The sequence below is a fragment of the Carettochelys insculpta genome, chromosome 1 (assembly GCF_033958435.1).
Source record: "Carettochelys insculpta isolate YL-2023 chromosome 1, ASM3395843v1, whole genome shotgun sequence".
NCBI lineage: Eukaryota > Metazoa > Chordata > Testudines > Carettochelyidae > Carettochelys > Carettochelys insculpta.
Window position 1 is genome coordinate 265826230 of NC_134137.1, and position 18667 is coordinate 265844896.

Below are 18667 nucleotides of genomic sequence, written 5' to 3' on the forward strand. Positions count from 1 at the left end.
TTGTTAACATTTGGGTTAAGAAACCCTAAAACACCTGTCTGTACCAGACAGTTGAGTTGGTCAGATATAAAATGGGATTGATTCATCATTAACTTATTGAGTGTGCCGTGTGTGTCTCTGTGTGTTTTTTGCTTTTAGTGCCTTTTTGACCCATGACAGGCTTTGGTAATGATTAATTTTTCAACTACGAGCACAGTACATTGTGGAAAACAAGCCAAACACGTGCACTTGCAATAAGATACAAGAAGTATCTCAAGACTCTTAGTGATGCAGTTATGACTTTAAATTTATTTCTCTTCACAGACAGTAATTTGTGAAAGATACATACATGAGCAGAGTGAATAAAATAGATGTCAGACACACAGAGCGGTGCGGGATGGATGATCAGGTTCTGTGAATGAATGCTTTCCTGTCTCCCAGTGGGTTGAGATTGCCTTCTGTTTTGCTGATCTGGAATATTTAACTCTGCCTTTTGTGCTATATTCCCTTTAGTCTTTTCCGTCCACATGTGGATTTTTTCCATTCGTATGTGGAATAAATGGTTTATGTTTTTATGTGCGCCAAGGCATGTGTGAATGTGCACCACCAGTAGGAACAAAACCTAGCTGTGAGCTCTGCTAATCAGCTGGGTGGTATTTGAATTTTTCCTGAGCATCTGCACAAGCACACAGCTTACAGGGGACACTGTTTATGTGACACTGCACAGTCTGCACTAGGGATGTTAAATTCCGTTTAACTGGTTAACTGATTAAATGTTAGGTTTAACCAGTTAACCAATTAATCAAGTGTGTGTGGTGGGGTGGGCGTCCCTGCTGCCGAGAGTTGGTGCTATGGCCTCGCTGGAGCACTCCTGCTCTCACGGCATGCAACTAGAGTTGCTTTGGCCCTGCTGGAGCATCCCTGCCTGTAGTGCTGCTGCACATGAAAGGTGCTCCTGTGTAGCCAGAGCAATCCCTGCCTGCCATGGGCACTCCATTCTGGCTGGAGCAGTCCCCATCCACAGCATCCCCATGCACACTGTGGGGCAAGGGCATTCCAGTGGGGCAGGAGCAGTCCCAGTCTGTGGCGGAGGGGACCATTCTGGAGCGGCCTTCCTTTCCCATCCCATGGGTTGCCACCGATGGAGCTACTCCAGCCCAGCAGGAGCACTTCCACCCATGGCGGTCCTGCGGAAATGGAGAAACGTGCCTGCCTGTGACAGGCATAGGGCAGCTCCAGCCCTTACCAGTTGACTGTAACCAGTAAGCCTCATCCATTTACAGCAAGGCTTACTGGTTAACCGGTCACATGTTAATGTCCCTAGTTTGCACATGCCGTGCTGCATAAGGAGAGGCTTGGCGGTTTGCCCTGTGGAGATAGATTGCTAAAGCTTTGCAGCCCACATACAAAGCTTTTATTATCTGGGAACCTGAATGCATAGGATTTTACAGCTGCTGTTTTAAGGGACTGTTCTTGCTTCTGCCTGAATTGAGGTACTAGAAAATCTTTTCAGTAGGTTAAAGCCTTCCAGAGTTATATTGTCTAGAAATACATTTACATAAACGTGTTCAACAAAAACTGCTCCTTTCAATTTTTGTAGGGGGCTGTTGCTACAAGGTAGAGGGTATTGTATTCCCATGTGCCTAAATGATTTAGGAGACTAATTCCCATTTTCAAAATGAATTAGGTACTTAAGAGCCACAGCTTAGCTATATGGGAAGTCTTACAGTGCTGTAGAGGGAGAAGGTGAGTTTAAAGTGCTCTGACTACACCAGTGTTACTCTCCATGGAGGCAGTCCTATTCCAGAATTCAGGTTTCACTTTTGTCACCTTTGGAGCAATTTAAGAAGAAAACAGAAGGTGACATTCTTATTCTGGAATAAGAATATGCATTCAGGGTAGTTATCCCACTATAACTTTTAAACTATAACATCATTATATACTGGACAAGGTCCTGTGAACACAAGCTCAAGTCTCCAAGACTTTTGGTGGGATTTAGGCCCTGAAATGCCTAATTCAGTTTTTAAAATGGGATTTAGGCTGTTTGAAAAATTGTACTGGTTACATTGACATTGCTCACCATTGTCACAGTGAATGGAATAGTCCCCTCTAATCCATCACCTAAGATGAAACTTGGAGGGAAGGAAAAGTTGTTGGAAGCAAGGAATGAAACCAAGAAAGAGGATGGATGTACACTCAAAGCTCCAATGAGAGCTGGAGACGGAGCCATGCTTGATCATACGTTGGTCATACTAATATCACAGGAGACTGCCTTACAGTGCCTGACTTCTGGCTGACCAATAGATCTCTGTGTTGTCCTGTTTCTGCAGGCTGCTCCTGGAGTGGGAGATGTGACTCAAGAACCCGGAACAGGCAACTGGAGAGGAATGCTGAAACCCTCAAAAGCTGAAGAGATATTAATGGAGGAAAAAACTAAACCAGTTACAGTGTTACCTGCCAGTCCCCAAAAAGGCCATGCTGTAAACCTGTTAGATGTGGTAAGTTGTGGAAAAAATGTTATAGCTGCCGCTCTCCTGATTAGTTCAGACACAGGAAACAAGATTGCAATCTGTGTGAATTCTGTATCTATAGAATATGAAACTGGACAGGGACATATGGTCAAATAGGTCCTATTAACACTTCCTTTCTGCTTAGAACAGAACTGGGGAAAACTTAACTTTCACACCCATCTAAATGAAGCAGATATTTGCCTACTGTTATGCTATACAAAGATTAATCCCTTGTCAGAGTATCAAAATTGTACTAGACTTCTGTAGTATGAAGTGGACAATCGCTTTCGTGATCAGGAAACATGAGCTATTGTAGAAAACAAAGTTATTCGATTAAATTAAATCACCACTGCCTTTTTCTCTGAGAGGTTGCTTTCTCAATAATTTCTTCTGTACTATCTCTTAGCTCAGTTTCAGAGCTCAGGTGTCTGACTTGTCAAAACATCTCTATTTCTGTTTTGGGGCAATTAAACACTTATTGCAAGTCTAGTTGGAATCCAGCTGTAAGATTACCTGAGTACCTACTCTGCTATTCTAAGTAGGTGAAATGTTGTTTTAAACAGAGTTAACCTATAAACATTTAAGAAAGTTTGTGTTCATTTTTTCCTCATAGCCTGTACCTGTTGCACGCAGACTCTCTGCCCGTGAGCAACGAGACTGTGAAGTGATTGAACGACTTATCAAATCCTACTTCCTTATTGTCAGGAAGAACATACAAGATAGGTAATAGCTAACATTATATTAACCTGTAAATTTTGTAAATCTTTTTGTGATATAGCTGTGTCATTTGCTGCTGAGTAGAACATTGTTTTTGTATTGCTTTATCTCTCTAGGCAAAGTTTATCAGGTCGACAAGGAGAAGCTGTGCAGTTTGATTCCTTATAAAATTAAAGTCCACTTGGTAGACAAAAGGCACAGTTTTTCAAAACATCCAATACAAATTCTTGTTTTAAAGTGCAACACAATAAAATTAAATGAAATGTTTAGTACTCTAAAGAGAATGTTTCTGCTTTTGTATTTGGTACTGCACTGCAATCTGTATTGATGAATTGGGGCAAATAGTTGGCATATATCCAAGGTCCAATCTCACATTCAGTAGACGCAGCTTTGTAGTTACCAGTTTTCAGTCCAAGAGGCCCTTTTGATTATTGTGTGCCAATCCTTAGCCATAACGCTAGATGTAGTAATGCCAAACACTTGGCTTCTGGTGTGTAAACTCTTGAAAGTTGCTATTTCATAGGTTTTTTTGCACTAAGAAGAAAGAAGCAAAGAAGTGACTAATGGTTTTATTACAGAAGGCTTTACAGAACAGTCAGCAATTTATCCCTTTTTATAGGGCAAAATAAAAAGTTCTGTAATTGGGAGCTTAGATCAGGTTGTTTATCCCTTACCTATGACCATTGCAAGATTGTTCTCCAGTAAATTTTCAAGTATTCTGTCCAGTTTCAATTTAGATGACTCAAATGGTGTTTCCTTTGCAATGCAACCAAAAAGTCCTTTTACCACCATTATTTAACCTTAATTGACCTCTCCTTAACATTATCCCAGAACGCTCAAGTTATATACTCTCTGGGACTGCTCTATATGATTATTCTCTCCTTTGTTCGTGCACTAGTCCCCCATAGGCTCACATACTGTGGTGCACTGTATAACTGCACAATACTTAAGAGCCACTATGCACTCCTGTGCAAAGATGTCTTAGGAAATGGTGATTGAAAAGAGCACTCTGTGCCTAACATCTCTAAGTGTAGTTGCAGAGTTTACTCAGCCTCCTACCTGGGTGTTGCCCTTAACCTCCTATTGTTCACCCACCCACAAAACCATCTGACCTGAATTCAGTGGTGGTTTCAAGCTGTATTAGCCCTCTCATTTCTGTCTGTAGTCTTAAAGCCTGTTTTCGCTCAGGATGGTAACCTGCCCAATTTTCAGTGAGGACACTGACTGACTGTTGATGCCTCACTGTGCTCCAGTGTCTTCCCATGTGCCCAGAAGGACTGCCAAGCTCTCCCACAATTCACTGGGAAATATTCAGAGTAGCTTGGTTCGCTACAGCACAAAAACATCACTGGATATACTCCCAGGAAGTTCTAATGAGAGACACAGTATAGCATCAGTGAGGACCAGTGGTCTCACTAATCTTTTCGACCATGTGGATTTTTTCTAGCCATGTGTGGAATAATTTTCTTTGTGCACCAAGCAAGGCATGTGCAAGTTTGCACCACCAGTAGAAATGAACTACGTAGCTGTGGGCACTGCTAATCAGTTGGGTGGCATTTGAATCTCTCATGAGTGGCCATACAAGTTCACAGCTTACAGGGAATACTGGTGAGGACACATTAGCTTGGCTATGGCTTTTCAGTGCAACTACTTATATCCAAGTTAGGCTGTCCCAAATGCTCCTACCTGGGTGCTAATCACTTGAGTTAAGCGCAGTGAAAACCTATCCTGTCACTCCACAAGAGGTGCATGGTTTTTAATCTTGCCAACTCCAATCTAAATTGATTTTTCTACTTCATGAGAGGTTTGCTGTGCTGTGATTCTGTCGGATTCCATCAGCAAGGCAGGGGCAGTATTTGAATTTTATTGTAGGAAGTTCTGTAACTACTGAAATCCTTACAAAACTTATGCTCCTTCTTGGTTTTTCAAGTGTGAAATAAAACTGAAATTGTGACCACTTGTGATTATTAAAGATTTCATTGCTCCTTGCTGCTTTTCTTGATGCTAAGTCATGGCCAGACTGTTTTGGGTAATTATATTGGCTTATCTAACCTCTCTCCATGTTTTGAAATTCCCGTCACCTCTTTCTGTGTGGTGTCTTAAAAACAGCCTTGTCCAACATAGAGGGCAGTGATTCTCAGCCAGGAGCGTATGTATCCCAGAGGCTCTTCACAGGCCTTCCGGGGGGTACATCATCTCATCTAGATATTTGCCTAGTTTTGCAACAAGCTGCAAAAAAGTGTTAGGGAAGTCAGGGCAAACTAAGATTTTATAGATAATTTGTTTATACTGCTCAATAATACTGTGCTCTGAAATGTCAGTACAATAATTGTATGGTAAAAATTGAGACTAGACTGTTTTCTAGTAATAGTGTGCTGTGATGCTTTTGTAATTTTGTCTAATTCTGTAAGTTTTTAAGCGAGGTGAAATGGTGGGAGGACAAGACAAATCAGACTCTTGAAAGGGAGACTGTTGTCTGGAAAGATTGAGTCACCAGTAATAGAGTATCGGGCAGGGAACTGGTAGACCTGTCTTCTATTCCGAGCTCTGTGGTTAACTTGCTTCGTGACCATGAATACGTCACTTCACTGTGCCTCCATTTTTGTTCCCTTCTTGTGTATTGTCTGTCTGGATCAGAGATGCAGAACCTTTTTTGGGTTGGGTCACTGACTTATAGAAAAAATATTTGGGGGCCATACACAAGTGAAACAAAAAGAAAAAAAAACTCACTGAGATGGACCCCAACTGAGGAGTTTAAAAAAAAAAAAAAGGTCTCACTTCACTTATGCAGCTCAAGAGGCCAGGGTTCCATTTGTCCTCCAACCCAGGGAGGCCACTGAGGCTCAGGGCCCAAATGCTTTGTATACTGGATAGACTTCAAACTCTCTCAGACAAAGAGTTAATGGGCACAAAACAGACATCAAAACACTCCTGACCCACAAACCAGTTAGTCTACATTTTAATGGAGTGGGCCATTCTTTCAATGACTTAAGAGTTTGCGTCTTATTGAAGAAGAATTTTTACATTGCTTTGGAAAGAGAGACTGCTGAACTCTTTCATATTCAAATGTGACACATTAACACGTGGTTTGAACTGGGATGCAAATATTCTGGCATACTGTAGGGGCTCTTTTGCATACTTGGCTTCCTCTAATTCTTGACCCCTCCCCTCTGCTCTCTGACTTGCTCACCTTGATATTTTTTTTTCCTGATTTTTCAACCTTGATTACTATTTTTGGTTCTCTGTGCCTTAAATATTGAGTCTGTTCTGGTATGGCTATGGTCTGAAGAAGTGGGTCTGTCCCACGGAAGCTCATCACCTAATAAATTATTTTGTTAGTCTTTAAAGTGCTACTTTACTGCTTTTTTGTTTTGTGGGATTCAGTTTTTTTTGAGATGTGGCTATCTAACAGCCAATAAATTCAGCAGTAGGTGGGCTAGATACAGTCATATTACACCTCTTTAGGACATTTCTTCTTGTCAGAATTCTGTATAATAATTTACTTTGGATTTACTGAAATCGCATGTGCAATCAAGACTATCTAAGGCCATGCCTTTATGTGGCTTGCTTTTTTTTTTTTTTTGCTTGCAGTGTGCCAAAGGCGGTGATGCATTTTCTGGTGAATCATGTGAAAGACACTCTTCAGAGTGAGTTAGTTGGACAGCTGTACAAATCCTTGTTGTTAGATGACCTTCTGACTGAATCTGAGGACATGGCACAACGCAGAAAGGAGGCAGCTGACATGTTAAAGGTATTGAAAACCAAAACGCCCCATGAACAGTTTCTTAAAATCTCAGCAGATTTAATACAATTTATGATTTATGTGTATAACGGTCTTCAGGCTTTTGCCATGCTTTTGGATTCAGGTCAGTTTTGTTTTGATCTAGTCCAATCTTTTATAGAAGCCATATATGAGAAAGAAAGTAATAATGAAATACTAGTTATGTTTGCTGTACATCATTAATCTAGCTCCTGGAGTAAGCCCCAAATACAGTTTTGTTTGGTTGGTTTTATCTTTCTTTTATAAAGGAGTTTTATTATTTTATTATAATAATCTTTGGTTGGTTGGTTTTCCAATATACTCCTTTAAAGCTCTGTAATCCCCTCTGACAGAATTTCCTTTTGAAGGTGGGGATAAAAGTCTGCCTGTCCCCCCTGCCCCCCCCCCCAAAAAAAAATACTTATTTCTGTGAATAGTACCAAATTCCTGGCTGAAAAATTTCGATTAAGGACTGATGTGGGTTTGGCTGTGACTGCAGATGCTACACCTGTTTTTTGTACTACAGTGAGTTTGAACTTGTCGTGAAAAGGGAAATAAGAACAACCCAAGAAATTACAGACCAGTCAGGTTTAACTTCTGTACTGGGAAAGACAGTGGAACAAACAATTAAGTAATAAATTTGCAAACATCTAGAAAATAATAGTGATAAGTAGCCATCATGGATATGGCAAGAGTATCGTGTCAAACCAATGTAAAAAATTATCTTTGACAGCATAACAAGCCGCGTGGAAACAGGGAAAGTGGTATATGTAGTATGTCTTGACTTTAGTAAGGCTTTTGTTAATGTCTCACGTGATGTCATAAAAGAGCTAGGGAAGTACAACCTAGATGAGACTACTATAATGTGGGTGCAACTGGTTGGATAACTGTTCCCAGATGGTAATTAGCAGTAGTTCTTACTCATGCTGGACGCACGTAATGAGTGGAGTCCTGCGGGGATCAATTTTGGGTCAAGTTCTGATGAATGTTCCTCTGTGATTTAGATAATGGCATAGAGAACCAGCCCTCCACTCAACTTCTCAGCCTCCTGCCCTAAATCCTGCTCCTTTCCACTTCCTGCTGTGAGCCCCACCCCCACACCTCTGTGCCCCCCCATCCTGAGCATTTCTCAGCTTTCACACCCTCTGCACTCCTCCCCACCCTGCCACCCCTAGGCTATTCTCAGGGAGAAACTGAAGGGTGGGCTGCGTGACCCCTGCGGCCCCCAGATCTGGGCAATGCTGCATAAGTCTTCTAGTAGATATCTGTTTCCTAGAAGATCAAATCAGCACAGTGAAGGAGAAATAGTGTGGGTCAGTTCTCTCATTGAATACACAGGTACTGGTTCTGGACGTTTGAGACCAGAGCCCCTAAGCTGTCACAGTTCCAGGAGCAGATGTAACAAGTGTACAGTAAACCCTTGATTTAATAGTTCCCAATTTAACAGACTTTGGAAATAATGGACAGTGTCTGCCAGCCCCCTCCCTCTCTCCCCACCAATAAATGCTAGCAACTCACTAGAGCTGCTGGGGCAGCCAGGGCCAGAGGAGCTGCTGCGGGAGGAGGTGGAAGGAGCAGGCCGACGTGCAGCTCCTCTCCCAGTAATTGGGAGAGGGACATGGAGGTCTGAGAAGAGTGGGGCAGGAGAGGGGAAGGAAAGGTGGGTGGCAGGGGACAGGAGTTGAGTGATGGGCTGGGAAGGTCAGTGCGTCATCATACAGTATAACCACATGGATATAATGGACTTTCCTCATTAACAGATGCCTCTTCCCCCTATTAGTCCATTAAATCGAGGGTTTAATGTAATTTTAAATCTCTACTCTTACTTGAGCCACACGTTTGAGTCAGTTAGAGAATCTTGTTGAGTGTAAACTCTTTGGAGCATGAGTCATCTATCCTGTACGGTCCTGAGTGATTTGTTGGTACTTCATAAACTGGTTTATTTGTGTCATTTGTTTAAAATGACTTATGTTAAAGTTGCCAGGACACAGTCCAGTGGTGGATGAATTAGGCAGAATGCAAGTGGAGATTTAAAGGTACAAAATAAAGGGAGTTTATGCTTTAACTGCAGAAACTACTTTATATTGTAATGACATATGTGGTGGCAAATATCTGTGTAGCCTATCTAAAGATTTATTATCCACAGGGAGCGTTAGTACAAATACACTGGGGCTTTGGACAGACGAGAATATCTTCAAACCAAAAGAGAAGTCACAAAAAATTTTGACTGGACAGAGCCTCTTTGTTTTGCATGAATTTCTAACATTTTCAGTTCTTGATTGAGAGGCTGGGGTGGGGGCTGATTGGATGCAAAATGTGGGTTGCAACCTTGCATTTGCAACATCTTACACCTGTATAGTATGCTCCATTTAGGGATCTGAAAGGCTTCTACAAATACTAGTGTATTAAGCCTCCCAACACTGTCAGAATGGAAACAGTTACCTTGTTTTGTAAAGTACTGCTGAACTGACATTGTCTTCCAAAGAATCATTGCTTGGTTGTCACCTGAGAGGCAAATACGAAAATATTTAAAGTGTTTTGTTTTTTCCCCTCTGTGCAGGCATTGCAGCGAGCCAGTCAGATTATTGCAGAGATTCGAGAGACACATCTTTGGTGAAGGTTATCTCTACCCACCACACAGTTTACATGGGTGGAGAATCCTGATGACTTGAACATTTGCTAAGCATTGTATACTGGTAGAATTTTATTTATGAACCCTCATCTGTGTACTGCAACTATGTGTAAATTTGCTCAAGTAAAGGCAGTTGGTTTGGCTTACAGACAGAAAAGTATGCTGTACTTTGCAAAACAAGTCATATTTAATCCACATAATAAATGGCTCTAAATGTTTCCTTACCAGTTTTCTGGTGCAAGTAAAACAGACCAAGTTTTCTGTCCTATGACAGTATCATTTAAACTTAGGCAGAACCATTAAAGTTCTAGTGCCTGGCTTGCTAAACCAGTTGCCTCGTGGGTTAGATGGACAGTGTAGTCTTGTTGCATTGTTTAAAGCTGCTTTTACAATAGAGGTTAAAATACCATGAAGAGAAAGCAACAGGAGTTCTTTCATGAGTATATTGCATGCACCATGGCAAATGGAAACCTGAATTTGATAGCTGGCACAGTAAAAATGTCCACTATGTATGTATAAGTATGTGAGCAACCAATTTTTTCCAGAATTTTAAGGGAAACTAGAATTATAAAACAAATGTTTGAACTAGATAAATGAATTTCATTTTAGGTGAGTTAGCCTGGAACATTTTGAAAAAGGCAAACAGAAGGATGTGCAAAAGAGTTGGTGCAAACCAATGACTGTGCACCAGAATTTGCATTTCACTTTTGGGGTTAATAATCAAGTGCAAGAACCCCTTTCCTCTCTGGGACCAAACCTCTGGACCATCCACTAGCAAAATTGTTCTCATAGAATTTAAAAATAAAATGAATTTAAAAACTTTTGTGAGATAGTGTTTCTTTTAAAACTAAGTTGGACAGAGAGGAGGTGGGATTTTTTTAAGTTCTTTTCAAATAATTTTGGGACGTATGAAAGGCAACAAACTATACTGTGCTGTTAGGAATTTTTCTAAGGTAACCTAATTATCTTAAGATTAAGAAACAGGAGGTTGGAAATGAAGTTGCTTATTTACTTCTGGATGAAGACAGCACAGTAAAAAATGATCACATTAACCTCTTGAAGTTAAAATTTTGTTACGCAACGTAGCTTCCTGCAGTTTGAATTTAAGCTCCAGCCCACTTGACTGTATTTTTTCACACAGATTTATTTGATAAAATAGACATGTTTGTGATGCTGCTCCTCTCACGCATGTTTATTTGTGGAAGAATTAAACACACATCACTGTTAACAGATTTATGGCGTGTCTTTGTGGATCAGGCCTATGGTACAACTGCAGTTTCTCTACCACCACACAGTTCCTTCACTATTCCATCACTTAGCATAAAATTAATTCCTGCTTAAGCTGATAAAATTGTAAATGTATATCCTTATTTACAATAAGGGCTAAATCTCAGTTTTCGTTTATTCCATCACATTTGCACAGAATTAAGATCATTGTATAGAAACAACATTATTTGGCTTAACAATCCCATCTCCTTAATATGCCATATTTGTAAGCAGCCTGGAACTCGACTTATTAAATATCTTATTTAATCAGCATAAAAAAACCAATTTACCATTTTTACTTACTAGGGAAAGTTCCTTTCCATGGTTCTGGAAACATGAGACCAAAAGAGAGAGGGTGTAAGACTGCAAACTGGTTTTCATATGAATTTAACCAATAGTTATTTTAAATGCATTAAACTTTTAATTGGAATCCACTTCTAAGACAGTTCAGCTGTCTGCAACTGTGTTTGCCCTCGGCTGTGCCTACACTAGGCTAAGAAAGCCAACGGCAGATACACAATTCTAGCTACGGCAGTTGCATAGCTAAAATTGATAGATCTGTGCTCAACTAACTTGGCTGTCTATGCAGGGAAAGGTTGATGGGAGAGTTTCTCCTGTCAACCTCCCTTACTCCTCATGTCTTGCAAAGAGTACAGGGGTCAGCTGCAACTCCTGAGAGGTCAATTTCACATCCCTTTACTAGACATGTGAAATCAAACCCCAGATTCACCCTGAGCAGGTCAGTCTTCTGGGGTAATGTAGACCTGCCCCTAGTATTCCAATCCACCCTCCTGCATACTCTTGGTTTAGAATTTTTTTTAACTTGTTAGTGGCTGACAGATTTATCACTGATATTATAGTTAATCACTGATATAATTTCCAGTCTCTGTCAGGAAATGCATGTTATGTGAACTTTCAGAAGGCTGCACAAAGCAAATGAGTACAGCTTACTCAAGAAAGTCTTGCAAGTAAAAGGTAAATTTCATGAGAAGTTGTACAGTTAAGTGTTAAATAGCATTGATGACCGGAATTCTTGGTTGAAATGCTGTAGTAATATTTGCTATCACCGCACTTGTAAATAAGAGCAGGCTATATAATGAATTGAAAAAGAACTTGGTCTACCATTATCACCGCATAATTTTAGAAAAATCAATCCATGCTTAACATTACATCATCCTTTAATTAAATAAGTTAGTGTATTGATTTATACCAGATAAGTAACTGAATTATGAGGAACTAGATCCAATCAATACCCATCACCACCTGAACATCAGGGTTCTAATATAACTACACTTGTATAGCTTTTTCTATACTGGGATTTGTTCTCCCAGAATGTCTCATCCCTAGTTCTAGTACAGCAATAGGAATTTATGTTGATAGGACTCAGCTGGCTGCTTGTGTTCTAAGTACGTATTGTTTAGATCTAGTTTAAGCAAAGAGAGATAACGGGATGGTTGAAATGCCAGCAGTCACAGGTGCTTTGTCTATGCAAGTGTACTGGTGGTTGTTCATCAATGGAAGAAATGGTATGGACATTTTAGGGAAAGAAATCAAGGGTAGACCAGGCTGTGGTTCTCTGATTTTACTTTTAGGGGTGCAGGGGGTGGTAATGACTTCCTTTCCAACCTTTTCTATTGTTTGCTCTGTGCACAAAATCTGATGCAAGTTTTCTTAGTTGTAAGTACCTAAAGCTGTGAAAATGAAAGTCTAACACGTTTGGGAACTATAACAACACATTTGTTCATCAAAAACTGCTGCTGTTTTTGCACATCTTGAACAAATCCAGTATCCTATGAAACTATTGACGTAAGCAAGTAATCAAGGGAGGAAAAAAAGTTAGAGAAATAGAAATCTGACATTTAATATCTGATGTATGTACGTTACTACTGTAAATAAAACCATGTGAAAGACTTGCACATAGCTTTAATATCAATAAATTACATTTTTTTAAAGTGGTCCGTTTTAAATTTTACTTATGTGGGTTATATGGGAATGATGTCTCTATACACATAAGGACATTATTCCCAGTCAAATGGATTTCTAAAATACATGTAGTAAACATCTCCAATCCTGCCTACCAGATGTTTGCGAGTTTTTGCGGATGAGACGCCAGTCGGCCACCCCAGCAAACTAAAGTCTCTGGTTTGACAAAGCCATTGAAAAAGCAGTTTTTCTGTCAATATCTGCCTCCATTTTAATTAAGAAGGACCAGCTCTAGAGGCTAAAGCTTCTGGACCTAGTAAATCCTTGCAATTTGATGAGAAAATTATGCTTCTAAAAGGTGGACAAAAACACTTTCAAACTGGATTGATGCCAGCCCTTTCACATAACTACTGTAATTAGATATAACCAACCAAGGCCACTTCACTTTGAAAGAGAAGGGATGAATTTTGAATTCTTATAAGCTGAAACTGTTCACTGGTATCCCTTAACTAAGAATTTCCAAATCGGTGCTTCATGTTCAAATAGTTTTGCCATGGAGCACTACAGCAGCTTGAAAAGATTAATTTGGAATTTCATGTTTTGGATAGCTTAAAATTAAGCAGAAGATAAGTGATTTTTCCAAATGTGGAGACCAAGGACAGGCCAACAATCTTCCTGTCAGCTTTTATTGAGCCTGTCAACTATCACTCCAGGGAGTAACAGTCCCGATTGCTTACAGTATGCATCAGAGCTGAGCTTTAAGTACTGCGAAAAGTAAGACTACCTTTGCGTCACAGAGGTCATGGAAGTCACAGAATCTGTGGCTTCCAGAGACCTCTGCCATTTTCTGCTTCAGTCCTGAAGGGGAGGACAGGAGGCCATAGCAGATTCCAGCCACAGCCGTCTGAGACGACCTCCTGGCCCCACAGCCAACATGCTGCCTTGCACTGGGAGAGGATATGTTCCAGAAAGCAGCTGGGGTTAGGGCTTTTTCTTTAGGAAATGTGGTCACAGCTTCCTGCAACCACAGTGGTGGTGAACTCATGGATCATCATCATCAGCTTTAAGTACTGGAGCTACTTGCCATTTTGTCAGTTATTTTATTAAAAGACACAGACAGGTCACACTTTCATGAATTTTTGTTCATTGTCTGTGCTCTGTAGCTTTTACTAAAAGTAACCATGACTATATCTTAACCTTAGTGAAGCGCTATCATCCTACTTCGCTGAGAGGACCATGCACATGTGGGGAAGCTTCTCAAATAGCATGGATTTGCTTTGCGTCCATCAACCAATAGCCCACCTGCATTCACAGAGTTCAGTGCTGTAACCGCAAGTAGTTCTCGACACCCTACATGAGTCTCAGATCAAGATTTGTGAATCCAACCCATGTTCTTCCTAGCTTGTGCAAGAACCCTGAATGGCAGAAATCACTCCTGAACAAAATAGTCAACACCCCTTCCATGGAAATACCCACTTTCCTCCTCCTCCTCACTTGTCCAACTAACAGTGAAGAATCCCACCCTGACTTCTTCAGTCCTAGGTAACCACCACCGTCAATACTCCCATGACTGAGCAAGCTCTTTTGAAAACACACACTAGCAAAAGGCAAACTAAAAGCTTGTCTAACTGAAGTTAACATTTTAGACTCTGCCCAATTTGGATTCAGACCAGGATGTGGAACGAACTGCTTCAGTGGCACTGATGTACAGTCTCCAGTTAATGGGTAGAGAACAGACATTCATTTTCCTCTTGCTGGATCCCTACAGTATTCAAATCTGTTATGCATGTTTGTGCTGTCCCACCCCGCTTGCAAATAGGCTAAAATTGTTTGAATACTTCTGGGACAAACTCCCAAGCGGTACTGGTAAGAAACTGCCCTGCCACTAGATTCCCCCCGCCACCCCCCCATTAGAGGAGTTGCTACAAGGGTCAGTTCTGTCTCCACTCCTTTTCAACATCTGTAGTCAACTACAAGATGAAGTGGTCAGAAGAGACTCAAGTGTCAGCAATCTGTAGATGACACACCAATGTGTCCCTGTGCTTGGATAAGACCAGCTACTGGGTAAGAGTGTCTTGCTTAGGAGACATGCTGCAAGAATTGTGCACTAGTTGGAGTTCCCTAAGTGTTCAGGCTTCATACCCCAACTACATTGTGTTGCTGTAAATCAGTCCAGATGCGAAGAAGGCAGTCATAATTGAGACAAGAGCTTCAGCTACCAAGATGGAACAATTTCCTAGTCAAGTGGCCATGACAGAAAGCGTTGTGTGTGAATGCTGCTATGTGGGAGCTCAGCATCAACAAGGAATCTAGCAGTACTCCTGAGGTCTGAATTAACCAATTGTGGGTCCACATCTTCAACTACTGAGACTGCACCATGACTTTGAGCTCTCAAATATGTTCCTCTAGCTACTTGCATCACCTGGCTTGCTCATCTTCAGTCAAATATTCATTCTAGGAGCACATCAAAAATGGCCTCTTGTCCTGGTTTCCCAATCAAATTCAAGATCTCAGTCAAAGTTTCCCCTAAACTGTGTGGCCGTGTAGCTTCCCATTAAACCCCCTCCAGGGGTTCAGGGCTGCAATATGAAGAGATCTCTCCCCAAGCTCTGAAGCTTCCGGAGTTGGCAGGAAGAAGCAGGGGTGTTGTGGCAGGGAGAAAAGGGTCCCTCCTTGCCAGCCCCAGCATGCAGCTGCCTAGATAAGCTCAAGCCCTAACTGCCTTCCCCTGACCACACACCAAAGCCCTCACTCATCCTCAGCCCAGAGCCTGTACCCCCTCCTGCACACCAAGCCTGGAACCCCTGGCCTACATCCCAAAGCACTTTATCTCCAGGCCCATCCTAGAGCCTGTACTACACACACTAATTTTAAAATAAAAACATTTCTTTTGTTTCATTAAAGCAAAATGGAGTTATGGAGCCTTAGGGACCTCACGCCTGGGGGCCCAGGGGCAACTGCCTGTATGTTAAATCCACCATGGGCCTTATCTTGAGTGTGGGTGCATCCTCTGCAGGTACTGAAAGCTGTTCCAACCACAGGCGGCAGCTAGCATTATTACACTGACATATACCATATATTCTGGTAACATCTACACATCAATCCTACCATCACCCTATAGTACTGTACAAACAAAAATACCTGCCTGTCCCATGTCTTCTAGTATTTGTGCATTTTCAAAGCATATTTCTAAAGCTATATTAAACTACTGTAGAACACTTTCAGGGCTTGTTTTAGGTTTAACTCTGAATTTTATACATAGTTCAGTCTGAGTCACTGATCTCAAGAACAGAGCTAGGTTGAGATGAATCCCAGAGAAGAAATTCTTTCCATTATTCTGGATTCTGCCTTTTCTACCAAGCCTTAAGAATTTAGATTAAACAGGTCAAGATAATTTACTGAATTGATCTTTTTTAGGGGCTGCACTGCCCTTTACCCATCAACTCTAGTGTGATATGCTTTCTAATGTGGCTTTGGGCAAAAGGACAGTGCTGTGTGTCCCATTTGAGGGGGTGCAGGGATACGTGCTTTTTGCACAGGAATGATTCCTGCCTGAGCAGAGAAACTTTTGTCTCAGGCGATAAGCAGTAGGGTAAAGATCTCAGAGCCTCCTTTCTGTTGTGCTGGCTTACCAGCACACTAACATTCACAGCACTGAAGGAAAAATAGACCTGCACCAACTCCCATGGGAGGGAGCCGTAGAGTACGTTCTATCAAGCATAAATCTTTGGTAAAAAAAGGTCTGATTTAATGTGTTGGCTAGGATTATTTTAGGACCCTCAAGGCACAGACAGTTTGATTCATAGCACTGAAATGGTGTGGTATTTAACACTGAAGCCCAGACTATCCTTAAGAAGATATGAACTATAATGTGTGGTTTCTTAGCATAAAAGATTTATGTGACGTGGGAAATTTTTTTTGTTTGTAGCCCATCTAGTACAATGGGACCTTGGGGGGGGGAACTAGGTAATGCAATGATAAATTCAGATTTTTGTATAGCAAATGCTGATGCATGGCCTGGGGGAAGCTAGAACATCATGCTGTACCTCATCAGGGTTAGAAATTGCCTGCCAATTACCAGCTTTTGGTATATAAAGGGTATAAGGCAGCCTTTGTGTCACAGTATCTAGGCTGCTTGAAATATATACCCTGCTCTTTAAGGGCTCCCTGTAGCAGAAACCTATGTGGCCTCAAAAAGGACATTTTCTTACTATACCATAGAATTAAGTGATCGTTACATAGTAAACCCTTGAAATACTCAATCCTGCTCCCCCTCGCCCCAGTTAAACCCCCCCCATGGCACAGCCCCGGCTCAACTCCACCACTCTTCCCCCCCACCCCCTGCGCCACAGCCCTAACAGCAGGCTTAACCCACCTTCTCCCACAGCCCCAACCCACTGCCAGGCTTAACCCTTCCTCAACCCCAGGACCTACCTTTCAAAAGGAGCACCTGGTGCTCCTGCTGCTTCCCCAGCTGCAGAATGTGCGTTATGCTGGGGAAGAAAGCCACCCCCCCGACACATGTTAAATTTGAGTTACGCGACAGTGCGTGGGAATGCAGCCCTCCTGTAACTCGAGACACTTCTGTACCTATTTTCAAAAAGTAGATGAGTGATTTTTTTTTTATATCCTGTCCTGTTTGTTTGTGTAGCTAGGAAATGATCTACTGAATCTGACAAGGTCCTTGGTGGGAAAGAAGGTGCTAAACTATGCCACCTCCAGCACATTGCAGGAGGGCGAACAAGCAGTCCTGAGAGTACAGCACACACATTTCAGCAAGTTGTTAGTTATGAACGATATTCCAAAAACGCTCAGAAGAAACTTCATCAGTGAGTACTTTTCGGAACTGTTCTCTGTGCAGCCTAGAGCTACATGTCTTTGTTATTGCTCTGTTGTCCAGCCAGACTTGTTACCTCCTGCCTTTTACTTATCAACTTTGCTAGTAGGGGAATTGGAAGGAAAACACATTGATTTGGTCATAGCTATGTCAGCTGGCAGAGCTGGGCTGCTTCTTTTGTAAAGAAATCTTGCTTTTGTGTTTTATCAGAAGAGGCCAATTTGAGTTCCAAAATGTCACTGCTCCTGTGTAAAACATGTTCGGACAGCTGATTTGTTTGTCTTGCAATAACATCGATAGGCTCAGGCACGATCATGGGCCCTACCAAATTCACAGTCCATTTCCACTACTTTTCAGCAGCCCAGCTATCAAGGCAGCACAGACATAAGGGTCACAGTACTGCGAGTCCCCTAAAATAACCTAGCAGTGCCTCTGCAACTCCATTTGGGAGGACTCCCACTGAGAGAAACACTGACCTTCCACATGAATCTGTACAGCATAAAATAGAAGCACACATTTAATGGTCTGACAAACTTGCAATGGCTGTGAATTTGGTAGGGTCCTAATTATAATCCACACAGGACAGATTCAAAGATGGTCCCTGCATCAGAGAGCTTACATTTTTAAGTGGGGCTTAGCCAGTTTTGTTTTGCACATCTTATGTAAGTTACCCTGATGAAAGCCAGATCTGCCAAGCAGCAGATCTCTAGTATCTTTAAGCTTGAACTTGCTGATTTATGTACGCTGTTCTGTCAGGGTGAAGTCAGATTGGCCAAGGAGTGCTCATTCTGCAAGGGGACACTGGCAGGTCTCTCCCCTCAACAGATTGATGCACTAAAATTTCTCATTCCTTGCTCATGTTCAACAACCTCACACTGTTTACCTACATCTTGGCATCTAAGTTGTAGAAGGAACAAAACCACGAGAGCAGGGTCACAACATTCATGAGTGTTGTGTGTTCGGAACCCTTGCAAATGCTGATTTTTGCAAATGTGGGGGAGGGGGCTTGGAGCCCCAGGAAACAGCAGCTACAGGTGCTCCCG

At 41.6% G+C, this 18667-nt stretch overlaps 1 protein-coding gene across 4 annotated transcripts in view; it reads left to right on the forward strand.

Moving 5' to 3' along the window:
- The window catches only part of DNM1L (dynamin 1 like), a 67955-nt gene extending 55136 nt beyond the window's left edge, over nt 1–12819 (forward strand). For all 4 annotated transcript variants that reach the window (XM_075006747.1, XM_075006756.1, XM_075006765.1 and 1 more), the window contains 4 exons: nt 2310–2477; nt 3103–3212; nt 6798–6957; nt 9527–12819. In XM_075006747.1, coding sequence (XP_074862848.1) covers nt 2310–2477; nt 3103–3212; nt 6798–6957; nt 9527–9583 — 495 coding nt within the window. In that variant the 3' untranslated portion in view covers nt 9584–12819. The remainder of the gene's footprint in view (nt 1–2309; nt 2478–3102; nt 3213–6797; nt 6958–9526) is intronic.
- Nucleotides 12820–18667: the final 5848 nt, after the last annotated feature.